The following is an 18388-nucleotide window of genomic DNA, read 5'->3' as shown; positions in this document are numbered from 1 at the left end:
CCTTAAAGCCACATGCCTGAAGCACAAAAGCAGATTACATAAACTATTTCAAAGACGTGTGGTGGGGTGTAACTTATTATTGCTGATTGCTGCTGGTGGAAGAGAGCATCCTGCTGTCCTGCCTCGTTCTCTACCCATTTTCTCTCCCCACGTCCTCTAATCCTGCAGTGTATGAGGTCACCGAACTACAGATTATATAACGTCCAGATCACTCACTGCATATCCCTCCAGTGTGCATCATCTTTACTCTCTGCTTGGCAGCAGATTGAGTGGCCAACTGGAGAGATGCGTTTCTATGCTTGCATGATATGGAGTGGAAAAGAGTGAAGAGAGGAGAGAAAGAGAGGAATGGTCTGAGGTAAAAACAGGGGGAAGAGAAAGGGAAGTGCTGGAGAAAGATGTTCAGGAAACTGACAGACTGTTGAGACATTACATAAAAGGACTTGACTGAGGACAGCTGTCTTTTGCCCTCCCTGTTTCTCTTCCAATCTATTTTCTACTTGATACCCATCAGTCTCTCCTTCAGCCTCTTGTCTGCCGACATTCATTAACTGCCTTTTTCCTTCTTCAGTCTTCCTCATTTCCGCTCCTCTCTGTCTGTCTCAAGTTTGACAGAAGCATTATATCAGCTAAAATACATGTGAAACATAACACAGAGTTGCACTCTTTTCACTCAAAAATATCTTATTTCCAATGATTCCACCTTACATCAGAGCACATTTAGACTCTACTGGGCAGACTGTGAATAGTCATTACGCTTTTGAGCATCAGCCATTCCCTGTATTATACTTAGGTGTATTATTATTTGTATGTAAACAAGCAGTTTATTTCATACTGGGCGGATTTTGTCAGGAATGGGGACGTCAGAATGGAGGATGCAAACGGCATATGACAAACACAGAAAGGGAATAAATAAAACTGTATAATAATAAAACTGCAGGAAAATCCAAACAAATCCAGAGCAAACAAAGGAAGTAAAACAAGACAGGACACACAAGGAGGGTAACATGCTAAATAAAATGGGAAACAAAGGACAAACAAATCTTGATAGTGAACCTGAAACCCCCAAATATGCCTTCAAAGTTTTGCCTTTGTCAGATCCTCAAGTGAAGCTTTTAACAAATTAAATTCAATACAGTATGATTTTACATTAACCAAGTACACTGCAAACATTCATAACGCAACAACTAAACCCTCTGACACACTGGCACCGCAATCAAATGTAAAGTTTTTCCTATGGGCTACGCTCCATGATTTATGAAAAATGTCATTCAGATCTGCCTCGGTTGTTCTTCATGTTGTTGCAGTAACAGTTATTGGCATCTTAAACATGTTAGTACACAGTTGTTATACTGTGGGATACAGGTTCCTCAAACCGATGGAAATGTTTAAATAAAGTGCAGAACTGCTAGTTGTAGACTTTAAATCAAAGTCAGACAAATTGAAGATATGAAATCGGTACAATTCAACTCAGCATGTGTCAACTGGTTATTTTTTCAGGGTATTTACCCAACTTCAATTTCTACTGTAGATTGTATCTCATCTGCAGGAATGTGATGAGCTGATTACTAAAGTAGTGTTCCATGAAACTGGGGTGATGGGGAGAGATAAAACGACTACTGCCACTAGCTGTAAGAACCTCGTTTCAGCACAAAAATAGAGAGTGCTCCAGAGCTAACACTGGGTCAGCGTAACAGTTACATTGATAATGATAATAATGATAAAAATAACAAGTTGATCAACTGATGTGAGCTTTCTAATTCAAGAACATATATATTTTACCCACTATCTAACCCACGTCTGTGCAAATTTGCGCTTGGCACCCACAGATATGCAAACTAGGTAAACAGTGGCTTTACAAACCCAACCAAAAGAACAACAAATTGTGTTGATGTGTGCAGGAGTTCTGTTTCCATGTTGCTGCAAACATGCTGATGAAAAGAAAAAAAAAGCGGAGAAATATAAACGTGAACTTACATAAATGAATACTGCCAGGTAATGTCTTATTGGAAGCTAATGCAAAAACATGCATTTTGGAATTGTGCTGTTCGTAAGATTGAAGCTGTATGAAGATGCTGTCATCAAGCTCACCTATGTATGAGCATATCAAATGATAGTAGATGTAAATATATTTCATTTTGCCATCCAGATTGTGTGTTTAAAATGACTCCCTGTAAAGTCTGACACAAAGTCAGTAGAGAGAAGGAGCAGGCAATGATCAATCAACCCTGCTGTGGAGAACAAAGAAGAGGTGAAGCCACAGGTGCATGCTGAGGTGCATTAGCAGAAACGCTGGTTTTTGACTGATCTTATTTCTTATCTGTACTATGTACCACAGCTCAACCAGCAGTACAGAGCATTCACAGTCAATTTATAGTCAAAACGATATTCAACTCCTCCTAAGCTTTGAGGGAAAACCAGGCGATCTTCTTACTTGATTAATTCAGCTGTTTTATAAACTTCTCACTTTGTTACATAAACCTTTGGTCACTTCTGCTTTCGTCTGACGTTTTTTAAATTTCAGATTGCTCGGCGAAAACCGTCCTATGTATTATGCATAAGAGAGAGGATAGTGCACCTCTTCCAGCCTCGCTGAGGCAGAGAGAGAAAAATGAGCATAAGAGGCCCAGCAAAGGAAAAAGAATGAGATGGCAAAAGTCTGACTGTAAGTGTTTTGGTCTCATGCATTTCATATTATTTTCACTGCCTTTGCAACCTCATCCTAACATCAGTCACTTTGGTATAGAGGAGTGCTGCTTGTATGGTTTTCTATTCTTGAAAGAAAAAAGAAAACATGGGACAAGTTGAACAAATGTAACATGAAAGGAGCAGTACATTATGGAAGAATTAGAATAATCGACGATGATCGATGCGTCATCATCTGAGTCATAAAGTGCAAAAAGCAGTGGGTACTTTCCTCATTTTTTGGATGGCATTCAGTTTGTAAAAAAGTTTTTTTTTAACTAAACAAATGCAATATTGGACAAACACAACTGGCAACAACTTCTTGCCTAACGTATCATTGCTTTTACATTAAAAAAAGAAAAAAAGACTGTCGCCATTATGCATAAAGTTGAGGGGGGAAAAGATCTTGTCATCATTACAAATAAAGGTAGAAGAAAAAAAAACTCAGTGGCAGATGCAGCAAAGGGACCTATGAGAGAGAGTGAGAGAGAAAAAAACAGGATGACAAACAGATGCAGAGCTAACTTCATTGTTGCATCAGTTAGTAATAAATGTTTGTCTCACTTGTTCTGTCGGGTTTAATTTGCTTGACTCTGTCGGTGACGTTGCTGGTGTGTGGGTTTAAATCTATGAACAGAATACGATTGTGATCATTTCTCCCCCTGTTCTGTGAAGGTTGTAAATCAGAGTAGATTGAAGCTGTGGTTGATTCCTACATTAAAATGAATGAAAAATGTTGGCTTGAAGCTGTATGATAACTTTGCCTATAAATATGACAGTTCGTAGTAAACTAATCCTAAACTCATCATATTTACTCATCTAGCAATGCGTACACAACTGCAGACAAATCAATGCTCACAGTGAAATACATACAAGAAAGGCTCACCAAGCTTTTGATATTGCACTCAAATAATAAAAAAAAGAAAAGCTGATTTCTTTTGATATTATCATTGAACTATTAATTGTTAATTTTCTACCACAAAAGGATGAAAGCAAATAGCGACTTAGGGATATAAACATGAAGCAAACAGGTTCAAACTCAGCTGTTTGAACCAATCTCATCCTAACATCAGTTAACTCATAATCCACATTTCTGGCACAGAAAATAAATGCAATTGCTGATTATTAGGTATTAGAGGTATGATTTCACCACACCTCTAATACAGTGCATAAGCACCTCAAAAACTTGCCTTGTGCATCCATAGAGGTTATGCATTGAGACCACTTTGCCAAGAAACCACCCCTGATAATGGCGCATGTTGATGCTATTTATAACGTTTAGAACAGTTAGGTGCTGACAGTGAACTATAGACCTGGACACGGATACAGTATGCACAGTAGGTTTATGTCACAACAGCTGCAGAAAGGTCTTACAGGCCCCTCACTCGCACACACACACAACACACACAGATCACATGATCTTCAAAGTCAGTCAGCTACTGATAGTTTATGACAGCAGTGTCCATGACATCTGCTTATGAATGCTTGTTTTGGACAAAGTGAACTTCATCCTTAAAGCACTGAGTCACTAAAAGCACTTGTGACACTGAGTCTTCTGTTTATACTTCATTTAAGGATACAGAAACCTTTGGCAGCTTGTGGAAAAGTTACATCCCTATACTTAGAGATGAAAAAATATGTTTAGACTCTGACGGCAGGTGAAAGAACACAAGAGAGAAAGAGAGGAGAATCAGTGCCTCTGGACACCTACAGTTATGGCACCGAGCAGCACATAAACTGATGATGACTGATGATGACGTAATAAAAAAAATAAAAATGAATGTCACGGTCCCCTCATGTTCTACAATAAAAGAAGTCTTTCATGTAAAGTCTTACTGTTCAGTTTCTAACTCTCAGTCTTTATCTACATATCCACTTACATTTGTCAGCCTTAGCTCTTCTCTTATGAAGGCAACTTTCATCATTTATGCAGATAAGCAGAAGGGCCACATTTTGTTCACTGCCCGCAGTAAGAGTCTCTTCATGTTTGATGAGGCTTCAGTACAAAAGTAAAGTAGATATTCACCACTAGTACAGAGCACTTAATGCAAATTTTCTGAAGTTACAAGCAGGATGTTTTAGGGGATCATTTTATTGTCAGAAGTTGTAAAAAGTGACAGCCCCCTTTGCCAAATTGTATATGGAACAGAAGGACAAACCTGGCCGATGATCCCTTGTTGTTTATGTTTATATTGTGTGCGTGTTTTCAGGGCCACGCTCCAACAGAATTCAGGCTGAATAATTACAGCCTCCTCGCTCATTTGAAGGCAACAAATACTTTGAAACAGCAGGGGTGCCAAAGCGAAGAGCGTTGGAAAAGAAAGTCCCTGAAAAAATGTTGGGCAAGGCTCAGGTTTTGCTACACAATGATTCACAATGTTGCAAAAGACACCTTCCTGCTAGATTATAGTATGAATGCTGCCCATTTGGCTGTTTCTGATCATATGTAATGTCTCAACTATACCTGAAGATGCATGTTTTCATCTACATATCGTTCCTTATTGTGTCTTATTGCATGAGCCAATATCACACTAAATACTCTATAGTATGGAAAGTATGACACATCATTTTTTGGTCTCACAAACAGTAAACACACACTCAGACCATCTGGTGTTTTGGATGAAGTTCCACTGCAAATGTTGAACCTTTAGTGACACATTCACTACCCCACTTTGAACAGCTGTCCACCAGATTTCAAGACTTTCAAAACACATAAAAAGATCTGTAAAAACATGTCAATACTTAAATAAAAACACTTTAATTCACAATGACAAATGAAGCTATGATTTATGTTCTCTTTTGTTTTTCGCCCCATCTTGTTCACACACAAACCTTGACCGATCTGTGCACACTGCACACATGCAGAAAGCCACTTCAGCATCAAAGAGATTTCTAATCAGCTGTGCACTGATGATGTTCCCATGGCAACCAGGAACACTTGTACCTGTGATTCTGGTTTGCACATAATCAAGCCAAGCACATGTCCACATATGCAAATGACTTCGGACATATTTCTGTGTGCGTGTCATGGCCTGTACATTAAACACCTGGCAGACCTGTATCTACTTTGCAGGTGTCAGTTCACCAAGAGGAGGGTTGTTTCGCTTTGAAGCAACTCTTTGATGTGCTATGGTTCAGATACATCTATAAAGCTTCTAGTGGTAAGGTTTTGGAACATAAAGAGAGGGCTTTAATGTAAAAGATGTAATTGCACTGTTGTAATTATCAGGTTGGGGAAGCTGATTGGGGTTTGGGGTGCTGAGTGAACATCTCCTACTTACCCTCTGGAAGCCTTTTAAAGGATCAAACAATAATTATGCAGCTCAGTGACTCAATTGGTCAAATCCTTTCTTTTGATTTGTCAAAGGAAATTAATTAGTGGCAGACAAATTTGTTGTTTGTCCCACAGGAGTGCCACTGTGATTGGTGTCTTCATCAGTGTCGATTCGGTATTATCATGGTGTAGCTAAAAAAACAACATAAGTGTTACAAGAAATGACAGGTGCTTCCTAATTGTCTGAGATGAACATTAGATTGCCTGCACATGCAGGAATATAATTTTTTGTTACTGCACAATCTCCAGTTCCATCATGATGTCCACTTACCACATCTCAGTAGTGTGCATTTGGTCAGAAACACCAATAAGGAAGGAGAAGAGGTTTATAGAAGGCACAAACTCATGGACCCTTGTGAAAATGAATACATTTATGCATTTCTGGTTCAAGACTCTTCTCGTACAATGTTTTCCACAGTCATTGTGTTTTTCTACATCCCACCTACTGGCAGCTCTTTACTCCAGCTTCATACCAGGAGACTTATGTTAGCGGAATATCATAATTTTGAATGTAGATTGTAGTTTTACTGTAGTTCCAGTATACAGGAAACATGTAAAGACAAAGATAACGATTCAGCTCACCTGTTGTGATGATGATTGGTGATGATAATCATCAGAATTCAGTTATTTTCGGCAGCTGCTTGTGACTGTTTTCGAGTTACAGCTGGAAAACGTTCATGTCTCTTTACTTTCTCAGTCACAACAACCATGGATTATACAAAAATGTGATTTTATGGTCGTTGTCAGAGGCATCACTGTGTTTAAGAATAATTGTGCTGGCAGTTTCTGAGTCGCAACTGCACTGCAACAGAGAGAAATAGGTGTCGTGGATACACACATGCAGCCACTACGCAAGAGTTCAGGAAAGCACACACAAACACACACACATACAAAGAAGCTGCATATTCTGGTGGGAAGCCAACCTCACTTTTCTACTGTGCTCTCATCTGTGAGTGGTTAGGATTAGGAGTTAAAAGAACATAGTTGTGTGGTCTACATGTTACAAAATGTATGGTTAGATGCTGACACATGTTCATACTCATCTGGAGATTCCTCCTTATGACACATGAATGCTGCCTGACAGAAAAAAAACAGTTAAGGGACAGTTTACCATGATGGACTGAGAGATTACTACGCTTTGGAATAGTGAACAAACACTAGAGACTGGGCTACTGGCCATGGTGATATGCTTGGTAAACAACACACACTCATGGGTGTGTATTGTTCTTACTAAAAACACAAAACGAGATGAGCCAGAAACTCAGAATGAATGGTAACGGGGGTAGTTCCTAAATAATAAATCAGAAATTCACTTTGTATTTGTCGCTTGCTTTAACATATCCAGTAAATGGAGTCATACGCCTACTTCATTGTAGCCTCATTTCAAAGTTTGTACTTGTTTTTACCAAAGGCTGAGGTGAAAGTCAACAGATGACAAGTGGAAGAGCCTAATAGAAATGAAAAATTAATAGAAAAAACACTTTTAGTAGCAGCATGAAAGCCACATTAAAGCTGGCATCGTGTTAAAGCTCCAGTGTAGGGCTGTACACACAATAAGTTTGAAACAGGTTGATGAAAAAAGTGAAGATCACACACACCCACACATACACACACACTTTTACAGAGGCTTCATGCATTTATTAGAAATATAGCAGAAAGTTATATGGAAATGCATATCTGAGAGTCCAAATTATTCTTTTTGTATTGCGTTTACAAACTGAACCTGGAGTCGTGATTCAGTTTTCTACAAAGGATTTGGGCATTTGTTTGTGTTTATTGTTCTCGAGGTTATGTAGGGTATAAAATATTTTTACAGTAAGAAACAAATTCAGCAAATATCATTGTAGAGAAAATGCAATAAATATGGAAATTGTCTGCAGTGTAGCATCTACATTACAAGTAAAAGCTTACTAAGTTTACAAAGTAAAATAAGAGCTACGAGAGGATTCACAACAATTCTGTGATAAAATATGAGGTTTTTTAATCAAGACGTTTTTTGTACGCTGATTTCAACATTTAACTAGTGCCTGCCAGCTTAATTTTGAAAATGGGCAAACGACTAATGCATATAAACATATTATCATAGAGAAGGTGTGATCAAATTTAAGATCCATCACCAGAGAGCACAAAGCGTCCTGATACACGGTGATCACATTATGATGTGGCATGCCCAGCTGCTCTCTGCTTGTGCTGCATCTTTACTTACACCTGTCCCATAACTCTACTGTCACATTCACAGTGTGTCAGCGCAGCTTCTATTCTCGGTAGCCATTGTTCCTCCTTGTTTAGACAGGATGTTGACAGTAAGTGAGGTTTGAGAGCACAGGAAGAGCGGCACAAATGGAGAACATACGATTAGGAGTTTCCTGTATTCAGTGAGCTGTTTCAGCTGCTGAATGCTATATTATAGAAGAAGAAGCTCAGCAAACAATCAGAAGACCAAGATTTCTGAAAGGCCACCAAGATATTTCACAAACGCAACAACAAAACTGAGAACTGATTTTGGAAAGAAAGAATTTCATATTTTTGAAAGCACATAAAAAGCAAAACTCTGCACTGCACAAAACACAACAAAATCATTCACAAGGAACTTTCAAATTCTGTCCCTTTTCATTCTTGTGTTTGGAACCTTCTGTTAGAATCTCTACATACAGAGCGATTGGATCCCCGACGTTAAATCTGAGTGTGTTTGCTTGGTTTTGTGAAGCTTGAGTTGGTGCAATTTTTTTTCTTCTCAATTGTTACGTAAACATGCTCTGTGAACTCAGCCCATTTCAAGGTTGTTTGGTAGCTGAGTTCAGCTAGGTTCAACATGCTTAAATCTAATTTATCTACACGAGAAACAAATTAACGCAGCACATCAAAGAGTTGCTTCAAAGCAAAACAACCCTCTTCTTGATGAACAGATTTTCATTAGGCAGGTTCAGGCACAGTGAACAATGATTATGTGGACTCAAATAGCTTCACTTTGTCTCGATTCAGCAGCATTCTGCTGGCGTGTCACTCCATTAGACACTTCAAAATGAATAATAAATCAGCGTGGCTCCTATATCTTTGAATTAAATCTGTGTTGCGGGGTTCTGTGGACGTGCAGGCACAGTGAGTGTTAATGGTAAGTGTGTTGGGGCATTTCAAATACATGATACCACTTTCTCTGAGCCCATGGGAGTTCTGTTTGAAGCTCCAAATTACGATGAGGAGTTTCATACACATAGCCAGAGGCTGCAGCATTAAGGCACAACATTTACAGATGTTTTTAAGCTTTGCAATAAGGAGAGATAGAGACTGAATGATGCCATGATTAGTGATTAACTGTCATTTTCAAATATACAAATCACGCCATCATTTACACCACACAGGAGTCTTTTACTGGCTGCAAAAGCAGCCCTTCGCTGTGGTTTTTAACAGTTTATCAGAAACAGTCGGGGCTTCTTTTTTAGAAACATGTTTCACAAGAAAAGAAGCACCTCTTCTCTTTGTTAACACACACAGAGCTTTGTGTGTTTCTATTGCCGAGTGGAATTGACAACATCAAAATTACCATTAGGCTGTTTTGTTGCACTGATCATCAAGGTCTAAATATGAGCATATGTATGAAACAATGTCATCCATGAAGATCAGATGACTCTTAAGTCCCATTAAATAGGTTTCCAGCCAGTGCTTGCAAGTAATTACCCGGCCGTTGGCTGTTCCACTGTGTTTCTCTAATGCCAAGTCAAGGTAGTGGATGACCCAGTGGGTTACTGGATTAGACACACGAATAGTCACCTTCACATTACCTATTGCCAGCTAATAAGGCACCAGTGGCCAGATCAGCTGCTGACTTGGCAAGGAAATAGGCTCTGTCTGTTTCTGAGTACACTGATATAATGCTGCCAAAAAAGAGAATTTTGTGCCTTTAACTACACCATATGGTTCTACCACAATAACACGGCACTGATTTAAGCATTCTCTGCCACAATGCTTACATAAGTCTGTTTCTCTGTACAAGCACTCCTACTTCTAATTAATGCATTTAAAAAATCCTTAAAATGTCTTTGTCATTGCTCGCATGGCACCTTTGCTTTTATCTAGTTAACCATATCTGATCACTGTGCTTTCTTCTGTGTATTAAAGGTTTTGAGATGTCCCTCATTGTACGTAATTTAGGAGCCACCTGTATCTTTGTTTTTTTTTCTATTTTCCCTCTGTCATGCCATTTTAATAATTACAATGTTTCCTTGTTATTATTCCCATCTAACCTCTGACTTTTGTTTTTGCCGTCTATTGAATGCATGCCTTTAAACGACTAAGTATGCACTCAGTGTGCTGAGTTCCAGTCAATAATTAAGATTCTTTTAGGCTTAACTGAACTCAGCATGGTTACATGCACAAATGAGTTGTGCTATGGCTTGGCCATTTAATTAGACCACCATCCTTGTCCTGATACATACGCACAGGAGCGGACTGAAGCACATCCAACGTCGCAATGCCATGGACTTTGTGAGAAAATGTTCATGACATTCTGGTGCTTTTAACTTTCTCTGTGGGAGACCATTGTACATGTAAGTATGGCCGAATTGACTGGCTCAAATGTTGTCTACAAGTTGCTTGAATGGTGATTTTGCCAAATGACACTGGATTTTATCAGAGCTGAGTGACCGTCTGGAAATGCTTTAAGCAGTCGCAAGCTGGCACATAGTCTTAATGGGCTGATTTTCAATCACAATTACTGACGTCATTAGACATCTGACAAAAAAAATAAAAATCAATAAAAAGTGAATGAGAGCAAGTTTATTGGGAATTCAACAACATTGTACTGTTTTTACCAAAAGTTGCAGAAAGATGAAACTTTGGAGTATATACAGAGGAGCTTGGCCAGTCTATTTTATAAATGCAGGACCATCCGGTTGTGTTGGTCCAGTTTTGAGAAGCTAATTTTCATACAATTCTATTTTTTCTTCTATTTCTTTATTTTTTCTCTGAAAAAATATTGAATCACATGTTTAAATGGTTTCCTTTTGCCATGGTGACACTGGGACATACTCTCTCGGTCCTCAGGACTAATTTAATTTCTCACCTTTCCATTAGTCACCCCTGTACTCGCAACCCCTAGGCACCTGACCAGCTGTTCCTGCACAACTACTCTTTATTTAGCCCTCCACCCGAGACCAAAAATAGAAAAGCATTGACCCTTCATGTTTACCAAATCATTAATGTTGCTATGGAACACAACTATTGCTGCCTGCTTGTTCTTTCTAGCATGTATCCGTACCACTGATTTTAAGATGTTACCATAATGGCTCTACTTGCCCCTCTTTCAGATACATGAACTTGCAGTGCAGACATCATTCCTAAGTCTTTCCTTTAACAAGACACAAAGTCCTAATAGTCAGGCTTCTTCCCACCATCCTAAAACATGCCTGTTGGATCAATTTGCAATTCTAGATTGGCTGTTGCATCAGTGTGATAGTCATGGTTAGGACTAAATTACACCCTTTTTACAATATAACACACACATCTTAGGCACAAGGACAGTCTCCTTCTCACTCAGTAGAATGCATTATACTCAAATAATCAATTTATAGACATGTTGGGAAAACATATTTTGATGGCAAATATATTGGTTATGTTTTTTGGGGATGTGTTGTTGAAAAATTGTAAAAATTAGGTCCATTAATTAAGATGTGCAGAGACAGAGAATGAAGTAAAAACATATTCTATGTATTCTATCAAAATTACTATTGTTTAGAGCCAAAAGGCAAAACATTAAGCCTTAATTTACTCCAATTACCAGTTGAATTCTCTGACAGATTAGTTCTGCCAACCATTACCCAGAGTCTTCAATGCATGCCAGAGTTGAAAGACCGCAAAGTCATGTTTTACAGAGAAAAGAGCCACAGGCTCTGTAACTGTGTTCTGACTAATGAGAAAAATCATCCACCTGGCAGTGCTTCTAAAAGTCACAGCTAAACACAGTCAAATCTCATTTCTTTACTTTATTACAAAATTGAGCTAAATACAGTTCATAACATATCGTTGAAATTTGGCCAAACAGACTTCTTTACACATACACTGTGTCATTGGCTCATCTTTTGACATCTGGCAGGTTATCTGATTGAGCATGTTTTCCACCATCTGGTGCAAGTGTACCAGGTCACTCTCTGGCTGAGTGACGAGCTCCTAAGGGAGCAAGGATTAAACAGGCTTTTTGTTAGTCAGAACACTGAATCTCCACTCCAGCGACATGAGCAAAATCTTTGGCCTGGGCTTTGAGCTGATGTGAGGCAGCTCATGTAGGCGGGGGGGACAGAAACAAACGTGAAAACCCCAGAGACTGACCTTACACTACACCTGGCTGTTGTCGTGATGTTCAGTGTTTTGCCCTCTATGGAACAATTCATTTTCGACTTTCATTTTCCTTTTCATTTCACCTTACATTTTCAATTGTGTTTCAATTAGCTAGGGTAAGGCAGCTAAACATCTTTTTTAGGTTTTGTGAGATGTGGCCATAGTGTAGTGTACACAACTTTTCAAGGTCAAAAGTCACATAAAAACCTTGGCTGTAAACCGGGCACAAGTCTGCATTATCTTACCTGTTTCACTTTTTTTTCTTAATCTTCCAAACGGCTTCAAATCACACTGTGACCCTTTCAGAAGGGGAGCAGCTCTGCTTCGCTATACTGTGCAGATTGTAATCCTGTAGCTATGAATTTATATGAAAGCTAATTACTGGGTTATTAACCCTATACTCCCAAACTCCAGTATTTCAATTTCACACATTTTTCTATCTGATGCTGTCCTTAAAAAAAAAAAAAAGATCCATGACGTCACAAAACCACCTTTACATACAGAACAGCTACACGTACAGTTGAGTCAAGCTATGGTTGGACCACTGTCACAGGAGCTGAATCAAGTTATTGACTGAAGTGTGTCAGACACCCTGAGACTCTGGACTATGTGAGTACATGTTCAAGACATTCTGCAGCTTCTAACTTTCTCTGTGAGAGATCATTGTACATGTATGTATGTATGTATGAAATCACCCCACAGACATTGTCTTTAAGTAACTTGAATGGTAATGTCTGGTTTCTTCTGATAAAACTGGGGTTATAAGATCTGGATTTTACTGGAGCAGTGATTCAATCTCCAACTGCATTATCTTCTATTTAAAAATCACAAACAATATTTTTTAAGCTGCCAGAGCTGTAATCTATCCATCCATCCATTTCCTATACCCGCTTAATCCAACTCAGGGTCACAGGGGGGCTGGAGCTTATCCCAGCTGCTATTGGGCGAGAGGTGGGGCTACACCCTCGACAGGTCGCCAGTCCATCAGAAGGCCACACAGAGACAAATCAGACAAACAACCAGGCACTCTCACAGTTTCTTCTAGGGTCATTTTGGAATCACCTATTTACCGAGCATGCAAGTTTTTTGAATGGCGAGAGGAAGTCAGAGAACCCACGCATGTATGGGGAGAACATGCAAACTACACAGAACAGTCCCAGGAACCCTCTAGCTGTGAGGCGACAGTGCTAACCAACACACCACTGTGCACTGTAATCTAATTATATTTAAATATTTGTTTTGTTTTTTTACACCAAATCCCTTATTAGGCTGTAAACAGGCTACCCTCTATTGGCTCTAGCAATTGACTCTGCACATTTTTAATTTCAGCCCAAAAACTCTCAGTGTCAGACACAAAGAATTGAGCAAAACTAAACAGTTTAATTGATTTTATTTTCTACTTTTAGTAGTGGATGGAATGTTACATCTGTGCTACACGAGGACTGATTATAACCCGGTATTCACTGAGGTGGCAATTAAATCACACACACATATGCACAAGGGAAAAGAAAACAGAATGAATTGTGTTTTGTGACTCAGCAGAGATTCAGCATCATTGCCACTGAAAGATCAGGGTCTTAGAAAGAAGCCTGTTGATGTCTGCTGGTACCGAAATTCCTTTGCTGTCTAGTCATGTCTTTATCACATTTATCTGAAAAGCAGCTTGCTGCAGTGCCGTTTGAACAGATTCTGATTTGTGGGTGTTAAAATGTATAACGAAAGCAACACAAACAATATAGCAGGACACCAAAGGCCTAAAATAATCTCTTCATGAATTCAAAAGAAAAAAGCAACTGTCTCTGGGTGATAAAGATGTGTTTTGTCTTGCATCTAATTTCCACATCAGCACCCAGCTGTGCACCATGTAATTTTCACCATTCCAGAGGATTCCATTGACAGATACTGACTCCTTCTAAACATCATAGGTTTGGCTTTCATTTGGTTACTTGTGAGCTTTATCCTTACATGGAAAATCATTAAAGAACGATATGAACCTCTAATTATTATATATTTTGTTGTTTTCTGTGTTTAAAACAGCCACACATTCAAAAGCAGTCCCACTCAGTGAGTGAGTATATGATTCTATGTGATGACATCTGCATGAATCATGTGGTTTTGTGTGTGCAGGTGCATATTTGCCAGCTGTGAAAATTAATAGTTTACAAACATTCATTTACAAAGTCATTGAGAGATCAATAAATTACGCTGGACCACATTATTGTCAATACAACAGCAGATGGAATAGCCTTTGGCTGGCCACAGAGGACAGCTGAGGGTTTCATCACCAACAGAGCAAAAGAAAAGCAGAGGAACCATTCAGCCTCAGGACAAGATGTGATAAAGCAGCATACTGGTAATTACAAAGATTAAACACACACAAACCCCTTGAAGGACCAAACAGATTTCAGAGAACGCTGTTGAATCCAGCTCTGATTAAACTCAAATAATAATAACTCAAATATGGCTTTGCATGAGAGCAGTGAGGGATTGAGAGGTGCGTATATCCCTCCACCAGTGGTAGCTATCACATAATAAACTTTACAAACCTTTACAACATAGTGAAACTCAATAAAACACCTCCGCATGTCTGTTGTTTTGGTTCAGTTTGCATTGGATTGAATCATCTGAAGTTTGTCACTCCCACACAAATCTTACACCACACATAACTGCTACATGAAAGCAAAACAACATGTCATATGGGAGCTCATTCTTGTTTAAAAGGTGACAAAATCACCATTGTGCATTCAATTATCACTCCAATCATTTTGTTTTACAATGCAGAGACAAAACAAAAAATCGCATGAACTTGTTGCATCACATAAACTTCTATTAAAAATTCTGACCAAACCAAAATAACAGCACAAAGGCAACATTCCCACCGACTTTGTAACAAATGTTCTTCAAGATTAATTTCAAGGAACTGGGTTTAGTTTTTATTCTGTGCTTCTTGAAGAGGTTGGATTTCTTATTTAAGAGGCTTGTACTGCCAATTTGGGGTCCCTTGCACTGAACCTCCTCTGGGTCCATTAGCACTGATTCATTCAAGGTCATTTATGTGCCTTGGATCAACCCTGCCATCACGTGGGTCATTAGAATGACACAAATCAAGGTGTGAATGGGGGTGAAACTGCCTGAGAAATGTCAAGATTACATCACATTGACTGGTAGGTGGTTCCACCACCTCTGCTTAGGGATGGTCGCTCCAGTTTAACATGGATGGCTTCTTCACCCTCCTCTGTTTGTTCTCAAAGAGGTGTCCCATGTGTCCATGGGGAGGTGTCCCTTCAAAAGTATAAATAGGGCAACAGAATTCTCATTGTGCTGGACATCTTATACATCATTGCTCATCTTGTGTTTGGACATTCTGATTTACATTAGACCCAGAGTGTTACATTATTGAATCTGTCATTTAACTGAGAAAACAATTGGATGAGAGGGGATCTCTCATCTTTTAAAAAATCAGCTGGTTCTACTTAAGCTCTAGGATGAACATGATCTGGATGCTTGAGAGTGTGCAGTAACATTGCTCAGTGGTGTTAGGTACAATAGACTAAAGGAACTGACGTGAATATAGGTTAAAAGTACTTGGTGTCTACACACTTCCACTCATGAAATCTCACAATCCAAACACTCAGAGTGAAACATATGAATGATTTGTCCTTCACTGTCAACAATCACACAACTCCCCCTGTTGCTTCTGTAATCGCTTAAACGGCTCCACTTCTCTGTGGCACAACTCAGCAAGGTAACAGAAACCGGCAGCTCCACCCAGCGGTGGATGCCTGACCGAGAATCTGTTGTAGCAGTATTGGTGCAAACGCATCACTGCCAACTTTACAGCAATCAGTTCAGCCATAAAAATGACACAACATCATAAAAATCTATAACTCTGAGGATGTTAGGCTCATGTTTACGGTGAAAGAGTGGACATCCAGCAGACAGACCAGGACGAAACTCAGTGAAAATCACAACAACTTCTCCTACCTCCTCCACTGAGAGAGGCATACAGATGCGGTATTCCTTCATCAACATAGTCCCGCACGCAGGTGATGGCAAAACGGAGGAAGCTGTAGGTTGTCGAACTTCGGTCTTGGGGACGATCCAAAAAAATCACCAAACCCCCTGCTCACTTCTGCATCAGCAACACTTCCAGCGACCGTTCCGCAGTGGTCAGGCTGCTCTACGCACACCAGCTCCACAAGAGGTTCTTCCAAGACATGAAAGCACCTCACAGCGAGAAGCAGTTACCAATTCTCTAAACTACTCCACCGGCATCTATGTTGAAAAAAATATTTTTAAAATGAAAAATAGTGAAAGAGACAAAAAGAGAGACAGAAAAACACGATAAACTCCAAAACAGTCCCCTCCAGCAGCGAGCACAGCTTCAAGCAGCGTCTTGTGACCACTTGGATTCCAGAGAAGACCTGAGTTTTCCCACAGAAATGTACACTCTTCATTAAACTGTTTCACCAAGTCAGAGCTATCTGCATGTATCTTTGCCTTCTGAGGTTTTGTTTGACAGCACGGTCCAAAGATGCGCAGCGCTGGGCAGCAGCTGCGTCAAGTGAGCGAGAGCGAAGCAACGTTGTAGCCGTACAGGAAATAAGACGATTTGACCCTCACTGCAAAAGCATACCTCAAAGAATCGAACAGAGATTCCTAAACTAAAAGGAATTGAAAAAAAAAAATCTAATGATTACAATTGTACTGGAACAACCTGATGGGATCCAAATCTAGCCTTTGCTTTTTTTTTTGTTTAAAAAATATCTTATTTCTAAAGAAATGATCGGAAGTCCTGTGTGTTTTGGTCGATTTGATCACATTTTGCCAACTGCATCGGCAGATCAGGCAAACAGCCAGGATTTCAAGTCACGGATTGATAGACTGGCTTGCATCAGTGAAAACAAAAATATCGGGACGTTTATAAAACTTTTACTTCCTCCATGTCTCTCCTCTCTTGGTTCCTCACCGTCAGGAGTCTGTGGTTCTGTCCCTGACATGAATGCAGGTGTGAAACTGGTTTAATGAACCGGAGCTGACCATGGTCCTGAATCTTAGCCAAGATTAAAGGTTTTTACACATAAAAATGCTTTTGAAATTAAATAATTCAAGTCACATCAACACAACTCTATTGGAGAAAATAAATAATTAGGTTCCACATGATCTCAGCAGACTGCTGGGATAGGTAGCTACATATATATATATATATATATATATATATATATATATATATATATATATATATATATATATATGTAGCTATATGCAAATCACCAATTTCCATTTACAGTGAAAACATTTCAGAACTTTCAATTTTTGCTTTCAAAATTCAGAAGTCCCGATACTCAAAGGACCTGCTGCTGGTCATTGTATAAGCCGCACATCCATCCAAATGATTTACTCAGTAATCTTTATAGATAGAATCAAATAGCATTCATTAAATCCTTGGGTAATCTCAGGGGATTTCAAAACCATCCACAACATCACGAGGGGAGTAACAAAAGGACCTGCAGTACCATTTATCCCCCAAAAGATGTCACTAAAGCTCTTTAAAGTGACATTATAATGTAAAAAGGACAGCGGTCAGTATCACATAAGTTATGCATTTACATTGTGATGAGGAAATCACACGAGTCATCTTTGATTTGTACTCAAAGTTTTCTCTTGGAGAATTTAGTCACTCATTTACCAAGAAAATGACTCCATGTATTATTTATTGGAGATAGCATCTACAGCATGCATGTTTTTGTGCTATAGCTGTGTACGCATGTGTTGAATTTGATCAGATCCACAGAGACAGAGCGATGAGAGTATATATGCTCTGGGACAAATCTTTCAAGATGATGTGTTTTTAAAACAGGAGGAGGGAATATTTATGCTTTATCTATGGGAAGATGGGGAATACATAAATATAGTCTTTTACACTCATCTTGGCCTTCTTCAAAAATGACTATGCTGTTCAATGAGTGCAGCAAAACATATATTCCACACTCTGTGTAAGAAAAAAATCCCTCATTCACTTTTGATAAAAATGGATTT

General features: G+C 39.1%; 1 protein-coding gene across 1 annotated transcript in view; it reads right to left on the bottom strand.

Annotated features, from left to right (window-relative positions):
- pitpnc1a (phosphatidylinositol transfer protein cytoplasmic 1a) overlaps nucleotides 1-16908 on the bottom strand; it is a 41401-nt gene extending 24493 nt beyond the window's left edge. The window contains exon 1 of the mRNA XM_072369777.1: nucleotides 16334-16908. Coding sequence (XP_072225878.1) covers nucleotides 16334-16381 — 48 coding nt within the window. The 5' untranslated portion in view covers nucleotides 16382-16908. The remainder of the gene's footprint in view (nucleotides 1-16333) is intronic.
- Between the last annotated feature and the right edge of the window lie 1480 nt (nucleotides 16909-18388).

Source organism: Leuresthes tenuis, unplaced genomic scaffold (assembly GCF_036924035.1).
Source record: "Leuresthes tenuis unplaced genomic scaffold, fLeuTen1.0.hap1 SCAF_17, whole genome shotgun sequence".
NCBI classification, from domain to species: Eukaryota; Metazoa; Chordata; class Actinopteri; order Atheriniformes; family Atherinopsidae; genus Leuresthes; species Leuresthes tenuis.
Note: the sequence above shows the minus strand (reverse complement) of the source record. Positions and strands in the feature narration are given on the sequence as shown.